General features: G+C 43.0%; 1 protein-coding gene across 14 annotated transcripts in view; it reads right to left on the bottom strand.

Moving 5' to 3' along the window:
* The window catches only part of DOCK7 (dedicator of cytokinesis 7), a 1,498,361-nt gene that overhangs the window by 897,291 nt on the left and 580,274 nt on the right, over nucleotides 1-20,796 (bottom strand). For all 14 annotated transcript variants that reach the window (XM_069642017.1, XM_069642019.1, XM_069642018.1 and 11 more), the window contains one exon: nucleotides 13,553-13,646. In XM_069642017.1, the coding sequence (XP_069498118.1) occupies nucleotides 13,553-13,646 (94 nt within the window). The remainder of the gene's footprint in view (nucleotides 1-13,552; nucleotides 13,647-20,796) is intronic.

The following is a 20,796-nucleotide window of genomic DNA, read 5'->3' as shown; positions in this document are numbered from 1 at the left end:
GATTCTGGATCCTGTAAATGCATTGGTGAGGCAGAGGTTCCAGGAACGCCGGTACCCAGCTCTTCCTCCTCATATTCATCTTGCAGCTCTTCATCAGAGTCATCTTGGAACATCTTTTCGAAAGAACAATGCATTCCTGGTGATATCACCATCATCCCCCCACAGCCGTGATCATAGGTCCTTTAACCGATTTGACTACTAGGGTCATTTGCCTATATCTCGAATCCACCTCCTTCATTTTCTCTGCTGAAACAACACAGTTTCATCTAATGACAGTAGATGGTCTCTAGCTTTTCTCTTTTTGGTCTGTCCATTCCTTTAAGCTTATCCTTTTTGCAATCTTCCTTTCTCTGGTTTCATCATCTTCAACAGAAGTATAATCCACAAGTTGTGGAAGCCTAGTTCTTGGTTTATACTGTATGATCAGCTCTGCAGGCGAACGCCCAGTGGATTCATGTGGCGTGACAACATCTGTGAGATCGCTTGTGGCATAGACATAAGATTTGCAACAGCCTTCTGCCGGATTCGTTTTATTGTAGCCATAAACCTTTCAACCATACCATTAACCTGTGGCCATAACAGGGTGATTTTCTGATGTCTGAAACCCAGGTGCAATGCAAACCTTCCATACTCTTGACCTGAAAAGGCGGACCATTATCAGTCTTCACCACATTAGGGACACATCATTCACTGAACAGCTCATCCAGCACTATCACCACATGATGAAAGGCTTTGGATGCCACATGCTTGAGCAGTGGGAATCGTGAATATTCATCTATCGCCACTAATAGATGACCTTCTTCTTCTAACGGTCCATAGAAATCAATTGTCACCCTCTGCCAGGGTCCGCAGACACTAGAGCTATCTGAAGTGAGCAAGGGGTCTTACTGGTTGCGGTTACCTGACAAGCCCAACAATGTTGTAAAGCATCTTCCACAATTGTATCCATGTGTGGAAACCACACCTGGTTTCTTAGTATCTTTTTCGTGTTTGCAATACCCTGATGACCCTCGTGTGCTAGAATCACAAGAGCTTTCCGTAAACATTTTGGGGCTACCAACCGATTTCCCCCCGAGTAACACCCCTTGATCAATTGCAGTCAGCCTTTTATTTCCACAGTCATGTCAGCCACCTCCTTAGGCTGCTCCTTCCCAGTTTAGCTTCCTACACAGGCCACCAATATCCCGTGGGTCGTGTGTCTCCTAGTCGCCAAATGCTGTGGTATTTCTGACACATATATTAACTATTACTTTAATAATAAATTCCAGACAGCGAATAACTTTCTCCTTTTAATGTCTATCATCAAATGAATCTCTAGAGTCCTTTTCCCTTCCATGTTCTACCCACCACATTCCAAGCATTCCATATTCTCTTATACTACAACATTTTGGTGGATATAAACATTTACAGCCAAGAACCCATCAAAATGGCAGTGCGATCTGTGGCTTCAAGGGAGGACTTCTCACAGATCTAAATATAATGACTGTGTAAATAACAATACGTTAACTATCTGTAAATAAGGACAGATGAGTGTTAGGCATATCATCAAATGGTTGCCCAAAAGTGCACAAACCCATATTCAGAAAGCAAATGAAACCAAATAACCTTTTCTATGATATATTGCACACTCAGGTAGGCCCACAATGATAATTTAGTTCTTTAGTGTCATTCAATGTAAGACATATAGAGCACCTAGAAACCTGGCTCAATGCTGTTAAACCCCAAGATCAAGAACGTAACTATTTGAAATGGTGCTGTCCATTTGGCCCACTTAAAAGGCCCTAGTGACTAGTATGACCCCACTCTCTCTCTTTTTCAAAGCTATCTTCAGTTTATTGACGTAGCTACTGAAATTATAACCCATACACCCGTCTTTAGACCCAAAGTACCCTCTTTCTTTACAAATTCTGCATACTTCTATTTCAAGGATTGGTTGTAATGTATTTCATTAGGTTGCTTGAATTGTTAGTGTAATTAAAGTGCCCTATACTTGAAGAACACTGATTGAACATTCTTCTATTTTGGTACCACCATACCATTATTGCTTGGTCTACTATTGTATAGCCCATCCTTGGTGCATGCTACCTTAAAGAGGCAAAGTAGACATACCTGTGGGTCTCTGCCCATTTCACCTTTACAATTGGGGCCATTGCTGGTCTACTAGTAGTGTGGGACTGAGTAGGAATTTTATTCCCTACTCTTACCTGTACCCCTGCAGAGCAGTAGTCATCCCCCGCCTCCGCTAGACTCACATCTATCAGCTGTCACAGACCAAGAGAAACTAACGAAACCCCCAAAAGCAGACATTTTGTGTGTAATTATGACTTGTCACAAAGCACAGGGGTTGGAGTTGGGTCAGCACACAAAAGAAAACCCTTGTCTAGTATAGGACTATGATCCCGAGTCCAAGTTTTCCAATCTAAAAAAACTGTTCAATCTCAGAGAAAAAAGTCAATCTCAGTTCCCAGCAAGTTAAAGGGTTCCTAGCCATCAATTCATAGTCTTGATAAAAGGTGGACCTTCTGGACGTGGCAAGGAGAGCAATGCCATGCGCCGCAACTTCTGATGCCTTAGGATTTTGATATCAACAGGCTATTTCTTACCAGTCTGTCCCGGTGGATAGAGGGTAACCAATTGCTAAAAGCAGGAAGCAGGCATTTAGGACATTCAAAAAGAAACACTTTTTTGAACAAATTAGGGTTTTAAACAGTTTTTGGAATTTTTGGTGGTTTTATTTCAATTTGATGTTCAGCGGCAGATGGTTCCAGAGGGAGGTACCCCTGTTCCGACTGACTGCTTACTGAATCATTTACTGAAAACTTGCCAATGAGAGTGTTCTGGCCGCCATGAATCTTAATGCTTGTACAAGGGGATATATTTTGATATAACAGTTTGGTCATTAGGGCCCTCCATCCATTAAAAGCCATATGAATGATGCACTGGGGTTCAAATGAGATTATATTCTCTGTAGGGAGCCAGTGCAGGTACTTCAATGATGGCGTTATATGGTTGTAGGAATACAAAATCAGGAGGAGCCTACCCTCCCTACATCTTCTGTACCAGTTGCAAGAGGAGGATGAGGTGTTTAGGGCGACCAGATTTCGACCTGCCACATTACACAATCCTTGCCAACACCATAGCACTGGTCACCCCCAGGGATGGGACACGATATGTGGGTAGTCGGTCAAAAGGAAGAGTGTGAGATAAACTTAGAGCAAAGAAGATAACCTGTTTCGGATACATTCAAACAAACATTCCGTCTTGTATCACGACAAGGCAAGTGGAGATGTTATTGCAAAGTTCAGCAACTTGACGGCTGTGTATAATGATTTACATTTGGAATGGAAGTGAAAAAGTGCTCTTCAGTATACGGTAGTAGTTACTTTGATATGCACAAGCTAGCAGCGTCATGAGCCATAAGAGGAAAAGAGCAGCAGTGGAACAAGCAGTACGGGGCAACCAGCAGAGCAGCACAACGCTTCCCGGACCCGACAAGTGACAATGGCACTGCCATTCTAGCTTCTGGACCAACAGCGCCAGAAACCATGGAAACAAGTCCCTCCAACCAGGGAACTTACCTTTCCTGAACATAAACCTAGACATTCAGCCAGCCAATCCGCCATTGTTTTTCTACAGTGGATCCGCACAGCAAAAATGGGTGCGGTTTAGCCCCCAATTTGTAACATACAAGTACGCCCAGGTGGGAAAGATAGAGCCAGATTGGCCAGGGGCAGAGAATCAACCCAAAAATGGTGAGGGATATTAAAAAGATTCATAGGAAGTAGGAAATGTGGGTTGTTTGGGTGAGATCAGAGGAGGTGGCGGTGATGGACCAAGTACAGAAGGAAAGAAGGAGCTGCAGATTGTAGAGGTGCATTCTGAAGAAGGTGAGGCAGTGGATAGTAAGTGCAAGTGGTACTGTAGTGCAATTATGTCTGTTAGTGTGGCAAGAATGCTCAGGGTAGATGGTGTAAAGAGTAGTAGGTGGAAGAAGGGTCACTGAGCAGTGGGAGTATGGAGGAGGGAGTAGTAATGTGGAGTAGTAGTGTAAAAGGAGGGGAAGTAGGAGGGAGCAGCAATATCAGAAGAGATAGCAACATCTAAGCATTAAGGCAAATACCAGAAGGAGTCAGGGGAACAGAAATGTGGTCAGAAGAGTGAATAGAGGCATGTTCACAAAAGTATTTGAGCGCCAGGTAATTGATGTTGACAGTGATACTCTCTACTGCAGATAGAGTCATCCCCTGAATATCGAGTGAGTGTTGCAGGCTTTAAAAAGATGCAGTGATTGAAAAACTCAAAAAGGAGTTTGTAAATCCAACAAGAAGCGGACCACTGGGCAATTTTCATTATTGTCAGGAGCACCTTTTTCATGTAGAGTAGTGGCGAATCGAGTGTTGACTTAATAGATTGGAAATTGGCATGGACATTAATGGTTGCTGATGTGTTTCTCTAAAAGGATGAGATGGAGGCCTTACAACCTTTTGCGTCTTCTCAGTTGGAGATGAAACAGTTGATGAAACTCATTGAAGCTGTAGCTTAAGTGTTAACAATTGCCTTGATGAAGATCATAATGGTCTATCTGGTCTGGTTTAGGACAGGATTGTGTTCAAGGTTTCTTCAACCTTGTTCTGGAAAAAGCAGCAAGGTAACCTACATGCTCTTAACTGAGGGTTTATCAAGACCTTTCTACAGTTGGGATGTGCGATTTCCATGATGAAGTGACTTAATCAAGGTTATCAAGCCATTTATATAATTGTGATCTGTGGTTTCTTTGATGCAGATTAAAAAACTGCTTTTTTTATTGAAGCCACTTATGCCAAGATCATCTATGTTTCAGGGGAGCATCAATTTCATAAAGCCGCCTGCGGACAAGTCTCCCAAAGAGCTGTTTGAGGTCTGAAAGCTTTTCACAATGGGGTCTCATTTCAAATAATTCAATTGTGAAATGGTTAATCGTCAAATCAGAGACTAACTGTGAATTGCAGTGTGAGAAATGAGCGACAGAATGAGACCTTACATCCCATTAAAATTCACAGATTAGATGAGGTTGTTGGCTTCAGCATGGATTCTGGGCAAAACTGCTGCTAATTTATTTTTGCATCTTGTGCTCATCTCTCCAAATGCATGTGGGCAGCCTGATTTAACTTTTTCACTTTCACTATTGCAATAATAAACCAAGGTTGCCAAACCGACATCGATGTTGCATTGTTTAAAATACGTGCGATTTGACAAGTCAGTCCTCTCCTGTTTCACTGAAAAGGTACTTGTAAGAGACATCAGTTCCATGAAAGCCCATTTGCCTATCTACCAGTTGACTGCACTGTATTTTAGACAGTAGAACAATTGCATTCTGGCCAGTCATTTTGTTTTAAAAGAAGCCAAAAATGTGCCTTTACAGTGAAAGGGCTTTATGGACGAATAGTTTTGTGTCAATGAGGTACATTTGTCTAGATAACAAAACACTAAACACCAGGGAAGTTTGTGTAGCCGAAAATATAAGCTACATTCAGTTAATAATGAGACCAATAATACCAATACAATTCTGATATTTTTTTAAAAAACTCTGATATTGACAAATATTAGGTTTCTGACAAATTGAATTTGCATTTTATTGAAATGTATGGCCACCAATGTAAGAGTATCTGCTTTTAAGGATTACATTTTGTGTTTTAACACCAATTTTAATATCAGTGGGATTTCCTTCTGACGGATGCAGCTCAATGGTGATTGTATGGCCAAGCTAAACGTCAACAATGCCTCCTGCTACGTCACAACGCCTCCATCACGGAAATAGCCCCGATCCCACCTACTTCATGGGGAGTCCCAGAAAATCACTGGCACCTTCGTGCTGCTTTAGCTGTAAACCCAGAGGGTGGGAGTTAATGAAAGAAAAAAAGGAGCTATAGGATCTGTAGAACATGGCAATAGTTAAAACTGTTTATTTGAAGACATAGAAATTACAATCTTCGATTACGTTTTCATTATTTGTAACTTCTAATTGAATGGGTTCTCTGCTAGCCAAACAATATGTTCTCGCACTTTCCTCTTAAAGTAATTTGTGACAAGGACAGTACCTTGACTTTGTCAAGAGGGAATGGGAACCTCTCTCAACCGGCAATGGGAGGCCTACCAGGGAAGAAGCCAGAGCCAATCCTACCCCCAAGCTGTACAGTGGCAGTTGGGAGGGACCATTTCCAGTCCCTCCCTTGTGCCTGTCATTTCTGAGCAGTCCACATTGCCCCAGGCCATACCTCCTCAAGATGCTTGTCAGTGTTTTCTCATTTCCCTTAGTGACACCGCTCCCCAACAGCAAACTAGCAAGAACCATCCTGTAATCATCCCTCAGGATTCTGCAATCCGCCATCGCGGGAGAGAGACTGGCAGAGACAGAGGGAGGAGAGCCGCAGCACCAACAGTACAGGGCAGACCAAGAAGCTGCGTGGTGATGCTGTACAGCATCAGCGAGCACACAGTGCTGCTTTCAACAGCACCAGGGACTGATACAGGGGATACAACCCCACCACAATGGGACTTTCCTTTGGGTCAAAAGGACAGAAGCCCCAGATATGAACTTGAGCATCCAGACCACCATTGCAGTTCTTCAGCAGGCCCCCGCAGAAGAAATTGGTGGGTGTAGCCACCGATTAGTAATCTTTGCTGCATACAACACATCCAGTTTGGGGAAGACAAGCCCATATTGGCCAGGGACAGGTAGCCAACCCAGAGAGAAGTAGGGATATATAAAGAGGCAACAAGCAGCAGTAAGTGTGGGTTATTCAAGTAAGTACAGAAGAGGAGGAGGCGGAAGACCAAGAGACAAGCAGGAGGGATGAAGGAGCGGCAGTGTATGGAGGCGATTTCTGAGGACGGCGGTTATTGACTAGTCAGTGAAAGGGATACTGCAGTGTGAGTGTGGGTAGAAGATATATTTTAAGGAGAGATTGAATGGAAGGTGCATGTTTGAGCAGTTGTAGTGTGGAGGGAGTTGTACTAGTCTGGAGGGAGGAGAACTGGGTTGAGGAAGGAATGTTAGTTGAAAGGAGTGAGTAGTAGCTGGGAGGAGGGAATAATACTGTGAAGGTTGGAGTAGTAGTGGAGCAGGAGAAAGTAGTGATAGAAAATAGTATGTAGTAACATCAATGGGTGGAGTGAGAGACATCAGAGGGACAGTAAGTGGATTGAGGAGAGGCAAGCGGAGTGGAAGGAGGAAAAAAGGATATAAGAAAGGAAAGGAAAGGGACGGGACGGGTTAGCAAAAAAGGAGAAGACAATTAAACAGGGGGTGAATTGAACAAATCCCATATCCGTTTAGACCTCCAACAACTGGTTAGAATAGGGAGCCGACCCTCATCGAACTGCACTTTCTCCCTCGGCAATCATGTATCATTTTCAAATCTCGCTGAATCATATACAAGGCTGTCACCCTGAAGTTCCCAAGCTACCTCACTGAGAAACTCAGCATCTCCAGAGGTCTACGATCCACCAGAATTAAAGACATGTGCAGACTTGAACTCCAACGATGCAGGAAGGAAAAGAACAGAAGCCAGGCCTTCTCTGTCTATGCTCCAAGTCTCTGGAGCCACCTCCTCATCAACATCCGACTCGCCCTTTCGCTTCCATAGTTCAGGAAGGAGCTCAAAACCCTCCTCTTCAAGGAATTGATCCTCCTTAACAGCTAGGTTCATACACTGCCCAGTCCCCACCTTATCTGAGACTAGGTGATCTGACCCCCACTGTTTTCTTCCCATGTTACTTGTAGATCAATTGCGGACTATTGCCCTCCTTCCCCTGTTAGACCACTGTTTCTATGCTCTGTGACGAATCAAAGGATTCAGTCACTTCTCCCCAGGGGGAGCCTATCCTTGTGAGGATAGGGAAGTGAGCCCGCCTTGTGATACTGTCCTTAGGGGTGGTGGCCAGCGGGACCTCACAGAGAGACCTCCCCTTGGGGACAAGGACTCCATTTTCAAGGAGGAACTCCCTTTTTACCTCACCAATGAATCTCTTAAAACCATACCATCTGACAGACAACCAGTGTCTGCGTACATATGCTACTGTGATGTCCCTTCTTAAAATAAACATCTGTCTGGTACTGAGAATAGGAAGATCCCAATAACAAAGAACAACTACCAAACAAATACTGGGAAGAAGAACATTGACCGATGCATATAAATCACTCCTGTGAAGAAGATTAGTAATGGCGTACTAGAGAGTACTTAAGAGAAAGTGAAAAAGGACATCCAAATGATGCTGGGAAAGCCCCATAGTTGCGTGATAAAAGTGGGAGGAGCCGGAGAACTGTTAGGGAGAATTTTAATTTAATTGCCAATTCCCTTCAACCTCAGAGACCCCAGCTCTTTTGCTGGACTTAGGACGCTTTAATTTTAAATCCTAAATGAGTGGGACCTTTTTCTCACTCTCTCATGTGTTTTTCCCGGATTTGGATTTTGTGTTTTCACTCTTTTTGGAGTCTGACAAACTCCATAGGCATCTGCTTTTTGTATGGTGACACACAGCACCTTCACTGCAGTGTCCCTGAGAAATCCTTTGGATTCATCTTGAGGTTTAAATACCTTTTCTTGGGTGAACTACCGTTCCCAAGAATAGTAAGGTGAAATTGATCTTACTTACCTTTTCTCTTTGTAGGTCCAGCACACACCATTTTATGTGGAGTGCTGGGGGTTACTTAGTAGCCCCCTTTTCCTACTTGCTCATGAAACATTTTTTTGTTACCCTCTCTACTTTAAATGGCGGTGGCAGTAGTTTAATTTTTACTACCATTGTGCTTTTCTAATGCAGGCTGAATCCTCAGCTGCAGTACAGCACCCATGGGTGTCCATTTAGTCAAAAAGGCCCCGGATTTCTTTTTTCACCATTTTCTGTTTGTGAGGTCTTTCTGGGTTTTTACTCTGTGCGTTGAGTCAGATTTGAGCCCGCTCCTGGCTCCAGTGTGTCTAGAAGGACAGGATGTGAGGGATGGTCCCGAAATTCCCCTGTCCTTTATCTCTAGGTGTGCCTGATCAAAACCAGTCCTGATTGGCCAGCTGGCTGTCCTGAAATGACAGCCCCCCCCCTGCTGTGTGATTGACAGTCTAGGCTGTGCATGATGGAAAACCTGCTTAAAAGGCGAGGGTTTTGGGACTACAGGCAGAGTCGACCACTGGAAGAAACCTCCAACGAAGAAACCATGAAGAGAAGCTCACTGCAACCTCCTGGACCTTGAATTGCCCAGTGAAGCCCTGCTGCTGTGCTGACCTCCTTTTTCACCTCGACCGAGAAGCATCGGACGTAACAACTTCTCCCCTTGAGTTAGTGGGACCAACTACCCCCAAGACGAACTCGACTTTGGCACAATCCCGGACTTGCTGTGCATCTCTGTGTCCATAACTGAGTGCAATGTCTGACGTGGAACAAATCGGGCCAAAAGCTCCAGGAGCCTCCTAAGGACACTCCAGAAATAGGAAATCCTGATCCAGAGTCCCCTCACCAGAGTCCCGGATGGAGGAAGTAAGGAAAGTCCAACCAGAGATTTGATCTGCATCAGCGCTGTTTGCAAAGTGCTGAAACTGCAAAGTGCCGCTGAATCGAAGAGAGCCCGTAGCTGCCAACAACCGTCCCTAGTACCACAGCAGGAGCCCTCCAGACGTCCTCCTTGTTGTCCCCACGACTGAAGCTCAGGAACCATGGTATGCATAGCTGTAGTAAGACGACATCCAGCTGGGCCCCTTTTCTTCAAACCAAAGGTAATGTTTGGGCTTGGTGGTACTTACCTTCTTGCCTTAAGTCATGCTGTCTCACTTGCGATGTGCAATTACTTAACTTTCTGAGTTGATTCCAACTCCCCTTTGCACAGGCCTAACAGCTTGTGTGTATTCAGTGATTCCCTTTTGAACAATCCGACTTTGTGAAAGACTTTTATCCAAGAAGTGCACAGACTCTAGACTTTGTCCAATTGACTTTGGCTGTCCTGGCTCCCTAAAGGCATTCTTCTAAATCTATTGACTTTGGCATTGCGTGTCCATCATAGGTTGTAGCTTGTTGAATACTGTTACTGCTGGGAAAGGCTTGCCTAGACTTCATTGGAGGATTACGTTGTCCTCACCTTTTTGAGAAACTGTTCTAACCTGCTTATTTTCCTTAACCCTACCTTCCTGCAACTCAGAGTCTATATAAGTATATTGGTGTGATATATAAATGCAAATACTATCCTGGTAATTGAAGTCACTTCAAGGTGTAAGAGAAGTGCATTGTGCATATCTAAAGAGTATTTACCTGCTTGACTGATTCTGAAAAGTATTGCCAAATGTTACTTGAACTGTTACAAAGAATTGCCTTTTTAAAGAATGAGTATTTAACATGGACATTAAATAAATAAATAATTATTTATAACGTAAACCTTGAGAAGTGTTATTTGGTTTCTTGTATTGACAGATTTCATTTGTACAGCTCAACAGCTCACAGTTACCCCTCTTGAAGCCTGCCTGCTCAGTCACACTACCAACTGTGTAGTACAGACCTATACCAAAAGATTGGTTACCTAATACCAAGCAGATAAGTCTTGTGAAGTCTCACACAGTGTGACTGCACCAATTCTTACCCAACAAGAACTAGAGAGAGACCTGAGAGTTTCAAACCAGTGATCTGAGGCGAAACGGTGACTTGGGGAAGGCACTGGATTGCACATCGGTTAACCAGGCGAGAGAAGTAGTGCCCGAGGTGCATTGTGCTGCGAGCAGCCGACATCAAGAGTGTTGGCAGGCTACCAGTCCCACAAGGGACCTTCATCTAGGGATGACACATAGCTCCAAAGGCAATAATCTATGCCCTTTAATATCTATTCAGATTCACATCTGTTCAGCTCAATACGTTCAATGCTGTGAATAACGAAGGCTTCATTAATTCCCTAACCTCGAGTGCGGGGTATATTTCGAAACCGAGCATTGGCTCTAAACGTAACATCTTCATGCCTATGATTCACAGTTAGCCCAAACAAAATCCTAAATGAGGTGAACTTTAAGATCTATAAAGTGCTAGCCCATTCCGATTGACTCGAAATGCTTAAACTAGTAAAACAAAAATACGGATTATTCTTTAAACAACGGCGTGCAGCCTTGCTTCAGCAAGACGCTGAATGGGTCCTCCGAATCGTGTCTAAAAAAGATAGTGGAATGTTCTGGACCTTAATAAATGGTCTCGAACTACCTACATGTACTGCACAGATTAATGCTGTCGCTGAGGCAATGTGGGCAGAGTACTTTTCGAATCTATATGGGTGGGTCCTGTCAAACCATATTTTGAGTCACTTAAGTCAATAAATATATCTGTACATGAAGCTGTCCTTACAATTAGTGGGGAACATTTTCTACAATTTGATCCAAAAAAGTAAACTTTCTAAATCCGCCTGACCGAATGGGCTGTCGAACGAGATTCTTAAATCTGAACCTAAGAATCGGGCTAATGTCCTTACTATTCTATTTAAAAGTGTAGTATCTTCTAAGACCTTTCTGACTTCATGGCAAACAGCACATATTGTCCCAGCCATCTATAGACCGATCTCACTACTCGACACCGATAGCAAGATCTTTTCCTCTATTCTCCTTTAACACCTGGAGAGTTGGCCGTGTCATCTGGCAGATTATCTAAATTTCAGACCGGATTCCGAAAAGGGTATTCCACCTCCCTCAAAGGACTTATTCTCAGACACATCCTACAGTTTACATGGGATACCCCCGACTCTTGTACCTATGTGGCATCGATCGATTTACCAGTTGCGTTCGATCGCGTTGATCATGCAAGGTTGTGGGGCAATCTCAAGAGTTGGGGGATTCCAAGCAGTCTTTTAGACCGTTTTATAGGCCTTATAGGCCTTCATGCAAACTCATCAGTAAAGCTAAAGCTAAACCAAGAAGGGGAGATGTCCCGACGCATTCAAACTCAGTCAGGCCTTCGTCAAGGGTGCACACTAGCGGCATGTCCATTTAACTTATATGTGTCTGATGCTAGTGACGATTTAACTTCTACTGCACTAATCGTGCCGAAGATTGGTTCTCAACATCTGTCCTGGCTCGCATACGCAGACGATTTTCTCCTTTTCGATAAATGGAGCGTGGGCTTAAAATGTCTATTAAAATCATTCTCCACATTGGTCTTTGATAACAGGCTCAAGATTAATTCTAAAAAAAACTAGAATTCTGGTAATATCAAGGAGCCCGATAAAATGACTACAAACATGGTCATGGGATGATACGAGCATTGTCTGTATATATCTCGCATATATGATATCAGCAGCCCCAGGTATTGTCGATGTGAAGAATATGCTCTACCAGAGAGAGACTATGTTGGTTTCTCAAGCGTTGGCGATAAACAAGAGATACGGTTCTTATTCCATTCTCCCTGTCCTGCAATTTTATGTGGGCAAGGTAGTCCCAAAACTAATTTATGGCCAGGAACTGTTCTATGAGTCAACTCTGACATGCCTCGAGCTATGGGAAGCAAAGTTGTGGAGGTCCGTATTAGGAGTCCCAAACTGTATTCCACTGTCTTCAGTAAGATTTGAATTAGGCCTTACTTCTATTGCAGCAAGGGTTGAATGGAACTTGCTTTCTTTATTTAGGAAAATACTTCTGTCCTCTGGTGATTCTCTATTTACCATCTTCATGAATCTGTATGAAACCATGAAGCCAAATTTTGGTACAAAAAGCTTAATGTTGTCACGTCAATTGGGACGCATTGCACGCATATTCTGGCTAAAATAAATTTGAATATAGAAACCTTAATCTCAAATCCCAATAATGTAAAAAATAAACTATTAGACTTCGACTGGATTGAAAATGTAGACAAATTACATAGTTACTCCTCTATGGCCATATTAGACATGAATATAAAAACGATGAGAGAATTTTTATACAAGTGCGTTGGAATGTATTGTTTACAAAAGAAATTCTTGCATGACGCGGCCTAATTGATCCCAAGGACTTGGGATGCCGATTCTGCCACCAAGAGGGAATTTTTGAGTAAACAAGACACATCCTCTCTTTCTGTAAGGAAATTAATAAAAAAAGGGAATGCTACCTGGCAAAAATGTATCCTAATCACTACTGGGCTAATGAGCAACAAATATGGCATTGCTGCATTAGTTGATGGAATGTTTTGGAAACTTTGGCAGTAGCTTCTTCTTTCAAGTCTTTTGAACCTAAATGAATGCAAACTTAATATTAATACCGTACTGGACACGGTCGCATTGTAGTACGAACTAATCACTTTTTTGTTTTAAACGAAACATTTTTGTCTCTTTGATGGCTGATTTCATACATTTCGATAACTTATGCTTAGTGACTATTTTTAAAAGGAGTTGTTTTATGTGATTTGCATTTTTATATATTAACTCCTATCTCGTTAGCTTGGTTCAAAATGTTTCTTTCTTCTGTATATCTTACTTGTTTGTGAAAGATTTTGTAAAGCTTATTTAACTATAAACAATACAATTTTTTTTTTCTTTAAGACACTTTTTAACACTGTGAAGAGTAAGAGTAGATGCCGAATTGCATACCTGTAATTGGTCTTAATCTCCGTAAAACAGAAGATGGCCGCCTCATATCCGCAAGGAATTTGTACAAATCTTCATCACTTAGACGATCTCCTTCCTATACAATTTTCAGAAAAATTAGATTGCTGTTAATTGCTATAGAACATTTTCTATAAATCAACCACTATGTACAGGAGCGTGTTTTTTTCTTATAGAACAACATATTTGCATTTGATGTCACTAAGACATTATCATTTTCTTTTGTTTTCTCTTTTTTGTTACCACATGTAGTGCTTATATTCTTGAAATTCCTAACAAGAGTAGCAATTTTCCCACCAGAAAAACAAGCACTTGCTTTGCTGCCCTTTCACAAAATGGGTTGGTATGTACTTCCTCCAGCAGCGGACAGCGCAGCATAGCAGCCCTAAACATTGTGGTTCTGACACAGCAGATAAGTCATATTACCTGATGGTGTGTAGCACAGAATTCACCCTCGTGTCCCTGCACTCCTCTCCCTACCTGTAACAATATCAATAACACTGAGGTGCAGGGATGTGATTGGGCTCTGGGAATGAAAGATATTGGCACACTGCTAGTCAAACAGAAAGTGAGAGAAGAATCTTCGAGCAAGGTCGCACAGAAATCTTCCAGGTGTTCCCAAATAGTCTCTAGAATGTGCAGGTTTTTTGTGTGTGCATCGTGCAACTTTAAATCTGCAGCACTGAAACGGCGTACAATATGTGTCACATCGATTTGCGCCTGAAACCCTTTTTCCATGACATCGTAACATTTCTAGAAAAGTAAGAAAGGTAAATGTATATGGAGCTATAACAATATTTATATTAAATGGATGTTATGGTTAAGTATGGTTAAGTTGCACTAATAAAAATCTATGAAATTCAATGAAAAAACTTTGTGATGTCAAAGATCTGGCCCACTTGTTTTTGTTCACTGAAATATCTAGGCCAGGTGGGTTTGTTCACTGACATTCAAACGGTGCTGTATATCTAGACGTTAACCTTGTCATATGTTCTTAAAGTACTTTCCTTAGCGTTTGGTGCAGCTCATGGTGCACGTACATGGGGCAATAGGCAAGCCTCTACTACACAATTCATTTGTAAAGATGCAGATAAACTTTAATTCTATTAACATTTTCTGATGCTGCTGTTTCTTTCTTCCTTACTTTAGTTTCCCTGTATGTGCCTCTGATTTGTATGCATTGTGGGTCTTTATGTGTATTGTTTGTACTAGCACAAGTGTGTAGTAAGTCTTGAACTGTTAACTAGTTATTACATGTTAAACATTTCACAATCACCCCTGACATCATGTAACAAACATTATAAACACAACCCCTTGTAGGGACGTTTCATCAAAATTAATTTCACATGTGATGTCATCTTTGATGTCATCAATGACATTTGTGATGTCATTTTTGATGTCCTGGGTGTTAGTCTTAGCAGTGCACGGTGGTGGCGTAAGTTATGGTTGCTTAGTTTATCATAACTGGCGAATTTCTGAGGTTTTTCGGTTTTACTTGTAACCTTAATATCCCATTAACAAAGTTTTTTCATTGAATTTCATAGGTTTCTATTAGTGCAACTTAATAATAACATCTCTTTAGCAAAGTTTTTTCATTGAATTTAATAGGTTTTTATTAGTGTAAGTTAACCATAACATGCGTGGCATGATTACATGTCCATGAACGGGTTTGCACAATTCGCTTTCGGGTCCATGCTATAGGACAGTTCAGAACTGCATTTTCTACTGATCTAGGAACTTTCAAGCTCAAAATGTACCCTTGCAGAGCTCATGCACCTATTCTTACTCATTACCCATTCACAATCTATTACAAAGCACATACTTGGAAAAATAGTAGCAAAACTGCTATTTACCTTAAAAAATTGCATCAGCTATTGCCATACCATCTCTGCAAGAGCCACCACCACCAGCTGGAGGACTCGCTCAACAAAAAAAGCGCAGTATTTCAAAAGAAACTGAAGAGGACCAAGAAGATGAGGTAGAGGAAGTGCCTACCTCTAGCCCCAGAGAGAATCATGGGTATGGCAGTTCTTTACCACGGTTGCAAACATACCAAAGGCTAAAGCTACAAAAGTGAAATACACGAGTGCAACTTTGTACTTAGTCACGGACTACCTGGACATAACTCCTACGGACCACCTCCAATCCAACTACCACAATGCTCTCAGAAAGATTGTTCATTTTATTAGCAAGTAGTAGGCTGTCTTCCTCCACATCCTCTTCCTCAACCAATACTGTAACCACAGAGCCTATTTCTGTGGGACACAAAATCCCACCAGCTACCTTGCAAGCAATAAAAGAGGCAGTTGGATCCATATCTTTGGAAGACAACAGTCCTCTGTATATACTGCAACACACCACTCTGCAGGGGGAAGCAATTTTGAAGTGCTTTTGAAGCTGCAATCAAGGAGCATGAGAAACAATGCCCCCTACCTTAGAAGTAACACATGTGCAATATCTTCCTCTGTCCGCCTGCCCCTTCATATTAGTGCTTGGTGCCTCTGCCCTCATTTCCCTCCTCACCTTTCTAACCTCTCCTGCACAATTTAAAAAAAATAAAAATAAAAGAAAGGTTCCTTTAGGAACCACCTTTCACAGTTAAAAAATATAACTAAAAAAAAAAAAATCTTATATACTCCATCTGCTTTACATTTCTCAGTAAAGTACATAGACTGAATAAGTTTTTCCAACATTTTCAATAGCATTTTGTGTTATGCTAATGGAAATAATGTGGTGTTCATCCCCGGTTCCAGGTACTGGAACAGGGGATCACGGGCCAGCAGCCCAAGTTATCGGCCCAAGCGAAGTGTGTCTGTGTGGGCCCTGATGCCTTCGGGCTTCTGCAAGTTATAATTAAATAAATAAATACATAAATAAATAACGAGGGCTCCAGACCATTATCCTCCATAAAGACCATTGCACCCCGGGTTCCCAAATCGGGAACCCGGGGTTCTAAAAAATAGATTTTTCTTCCTGCAGCGGGACACCACAGGCGTCTGTCTGGCTGTAGGAAGGAAAATCATTTTCCAAGATGCCCAACATGGAAAGGGAAGAGTCCCTTTTCCCTTTCATGACAGCCTGCAGAAGGCAAAGATGGAACCCTATGACCATATTACCACAAGCACATTTCTTTTTCCCTTTCAAACCTATCCCACTTTCGAATAACTTTACCACATAGCCGGTCCAAGGTGGACATGGCCGCTTTAACCCCATTTTCCGTCCCTCGCGGTCATGGCCGGTAGCCAGATTGTCTGGATCATGACCTTTTACTATGACCCAGACAATCTGGCCTTGGCTACAGTCTATATACCTCAGTCACCAAGGGTATAGCACTAATTTCTATACCTACATTATGACACTTGTCAAACAATAAAACACAGGCACATTTGCAAAACCATGCTTTAAGGTCCATGCCAATGCTTCTTATATGAGTTTGCTTGATATCAGCCCATGTTTTATTTGGTCAAAAGTGTCAAAATGTACGTACATACAATAGTCATATAACTCAGCCCCCACTTGACAAAATCCATTCAGACTTTACACAAACATTGATGATTAGGTCTATAATTCAGAACATTTTTGTCCACATTCGCCAAAAAGCAACAAAGTTATAAGCCATCTAAAAATCTTGAGACCCCCCTTCTAATTTAGCCCCCTGCTGACAAAACTGCCACCAAACTTTAAAAAAACATTTATATCCAGATCTAAAATCTTTTTGCAAACATTTGTGTAGATTTGTCAAATGGCACCACATTTATAAGCCTTTACAATATTTTGCAACCCTCCGCTATAACTTTGCCCCCCTTGACGAAACCTCACCAAACTTGCCAAAACAATTCAGTGCGGCCCATATACTTTTTTTGCAAAGTTTGGTGAGTATTCGTCCGGGGAGGGGGAGAGTTATAAGCCACCCAAAAAGTGCTCTTCCTATGAGTTTAGCAACTTAACCATAACTACATGCCCACTACCGCAGGCCATGTAATTAAGAGTATTTCCACCATTCCAGGCATTATTATGTGAACATGAACAAAATCAGGCAGAAACTATAGTAGTTTTTCATTCCACCTGAAATCAAACAAGTCAATGAAAAGATTATTGCCTGTGGGAACGTCATTTTTCCGGCAATTGTTTCAAAGTACTACAGCAATTCTGAAACATACAGACAGCCTTATAGACGATTTGAGATAACTGAAATCTTGGATCTTGGAACATATATAGTCTAATGACACACTAGATCACTCCCAATTTGATTTCAGACCTACAAGTCACTGAATGACCACAAAATCACAGCAGACAGCAACATAAGCCTTGGCACTAGTACTCCGACATCTCAGTGGCCTGTGACACGGTTAACCACAGCACACTAATTAGAACACGTGAAGAAACAGTGGCTATGATTAATTCAAAACCTTCCAGCCATCACCTTTTTGTTTTGCTAAAGTCACCCCGAGTGGGACGGGTATGCCCAGACGTGGGTCCCGAGTCTGCCCGGCTTAGAGACCCAAGATACTCCTCACTGATGATTCCCAACAAGGCTGAAACATGTCTGGGGATGCTTGTGGTCTCGTGCAGAAGGGATGTGACCTAGCAGTTTGGGCTGGACTGCCCCTTCCAGGGTAGGACCAAGCCTGATTTACATATGGGTTTTCCCCTTCTGTAATGGCTTGGCAGGCTGAAAAACGATGATCAGGAGGGCTGCCCAGAGCTGTGCCCATGGTTGTGATTAATTCAAAACCTTCCAGCCTTTACATTTTTGTTTTGCCAAAGTCACCCTGAGTGGGACGGGTATGCCCAGACGTGGGTCCCGAGTCTGCCGTGCCTAGAGAGCCAAGCGACTCCTCATTGATGATGCCCAAAAAGGCTGAAACAATTCTAGGGATGCTTGTGGTCTCGTGCAGAAGGGATGTGACCTAGCTGTTCGGGCTGAACGGCCCCTTCTGGGGTAGGACCAAGCCTGATTTGCATATGGGTTTTCCCCTTCTGTAATGGCTTGGCAGGCTGAAAAGCGATGGTCTGGAGGGTTGCCCAGAGCTGTGCCTGTGGTTGTGATTAATTCAAAACCTTCCAGCCATCACCTTTTTGTTTTGCCAAAGGAACCCGACCAGAGACACGACAAAGCAGCACACCACCCGGAGAGTGTAGGCAAGAACCACACAGGTACCATGGTTGCCAGGATGCTTGATGGGTGTTTGGAAGGTTTCAAGAGATACGAAAGTCGGTCTGCGACCTGCACCCAGTTGGGAAGAGCATCATGAATCCTCTTCAGCACTGTACCTGGCAGAGGGGTGAGCCAGGCCGACCAGAGCAATCAGAGAGAAGGATGGGTCTGGAACCCGCACTGACTTTAGAAGCACATCACAAATCTTATTCGGTGTAGTACCTGGCAGGAAAGTGAAACCGGTCTACCAAAGGAAGGCAGTAGAATCCTACAGGTCTGCAACACACACCTACAGGCCAGGGGAAGGAGTCATTCCCTCTGGCGTTGCAAACTGCCTCAGAAAGCTTGAGAAGAGCCTGGGGAAGGGAGTCAATCCCCCCAGCCTTCGTGAACTGTGACAAAGAGCCTGAAAAGGGCCTGGCAAAGAGAGTAATTCCCCCAACCTTAGTGAATAACGATTAAGATCTTTGGAATGGCCTGGTGAAGGGAGTCAATCCCCCAGACTTCGTGAACTGTGATAAAACGCCTGGGAACAGTCAGGGGAAGGGAGACATTCCCCCTTCTAGTTTGAAACTGCAAGTCAAGGGAGATCAGGGGAAGGAAGCCACTCCCTGGTGTTGTGTATCCTGAAGCAAAGCCTAATGAAGGCCCAGGGAAGGGAGCCATTCCCCTGGGACTGTGAAAGTACTGAGATCAAGATATCTGGAGAAGGCAGCATTCTCCAGAAACCCGAAAGTGAAGAAAACTATGGGCAATAAGGACTGATGTTTAAGTTGGAACTTTACTTTTTGCGTTCGAACTGAGAACTTTACAACACCACAAGCTGGAACCGTCTTGGAAAGGAACTGAGATCTGGAGAATGGAATCATTCTCGCAAGCGAAGTTCCCACCTACCAATTGGAACTACAGTCTGTTGTCCAGAAGAAGAGAGCCATGCCCCCTGTTGTGGTCCCTTTGCCCCTTGATTCCCTTGCCCCTCCTCTCCCCTTCCTGCCTTACTACCTGTGCCCACCCCCCCTTCTCTCCTCCCTCTCCCTCACCTCATCCTCCCCTCCTTCCCTTTCATTCCCTCCCTATGTCAATTTCTGGCACTACCCCAATTGCTGTCAGGCATAGTAATTCGTAGTGCCTGTCTTTGCTGCCGTCTTGGCCCCCCTCCCCCACCCCCCCTCCACCTCTAAATATATCTTAGCACTTACTATTCCCATCAGTCCCTTCACCTCTGATAATAGCTTGTGTGTCCCCCCTTTCCCCTCGTGTTTTCTCCCCCCCTCCCTCCCCACCACTATCTTGAATAGTCGTTGACCTTAAATGGATAGTCACTTGTTTTGTTCCTCTCCTTACCCCTTCTCTCCTCTCCCCCCTCCCCCCACCTGCCACCTCTTTTTGTCACTCTTGCACTGCAACAATTGCCGTCAGGCATAGTACTGTTACTGCTAGTTTTGTCTCCTTTCTTCCTCCCTCTCCTCTCCCTTATTGCTCCATGCACTTGTACTATCTGTTATGATTTGATAGTTATTTTTCACATTCTGAACTGTTTCAAGGACTTGTAAGAATGTAACTGTATTCTCCCATGCTCCCTCCCTGCATGAAGCACTTTGAAACACATTGTGTATAGGCGCTATACAAATAAACTATCATTATCATTATGATTATCATTCTACTGGACCAATATCCACTACTTCTTTAGTTTAGTAACACGTGTGAGGGACAGCAGCAGGCATTTTGACACAGCGATGGACTCTTCATTTACGTGGAAATTCGGACAGAATCATTAGTTCATTGGTTAAGGCAGGGAAACCCCTCTTATAGTTAGGGAGGGATGGGTTTCCTCTATATTTTGATTAAATACATTTTTATGCCAACAATCATGCCACCTGTGTGTCAATCTCCTCCTTCTGCACCCTTACACTAGATATGATGGATTACCTCACAAAAAACCCTCAATGGATCCAAAATACAGCAGGTAGAATTCTATTGAGACTAAACAGGAGGGCGCACATGATCCCAGCTCTCAGAGCACCGCACTAACTACCAATCCAAAAAAGTATCCAATGAAAGGAATTCTGCA

Source organism: Ambystoma mexicanum, chromosome 1q (genome assembly GCF_040938575.1).
Source record: "Ambystoma mexicanum isolate Mex_15411 chromosome 1q, UKY_AmexF1_1, whole genome shotgun sequence".
Taxonomy (NCBI): Eukaryota; Metazoa; Chordata; class Amphibia; order Caudata; family Ambystomatidae; genus Ambystoma; species Ambystoma mexicanum.
This window is presented reverse-complemented; position numbering and strand designations above follow the sequence as displayed.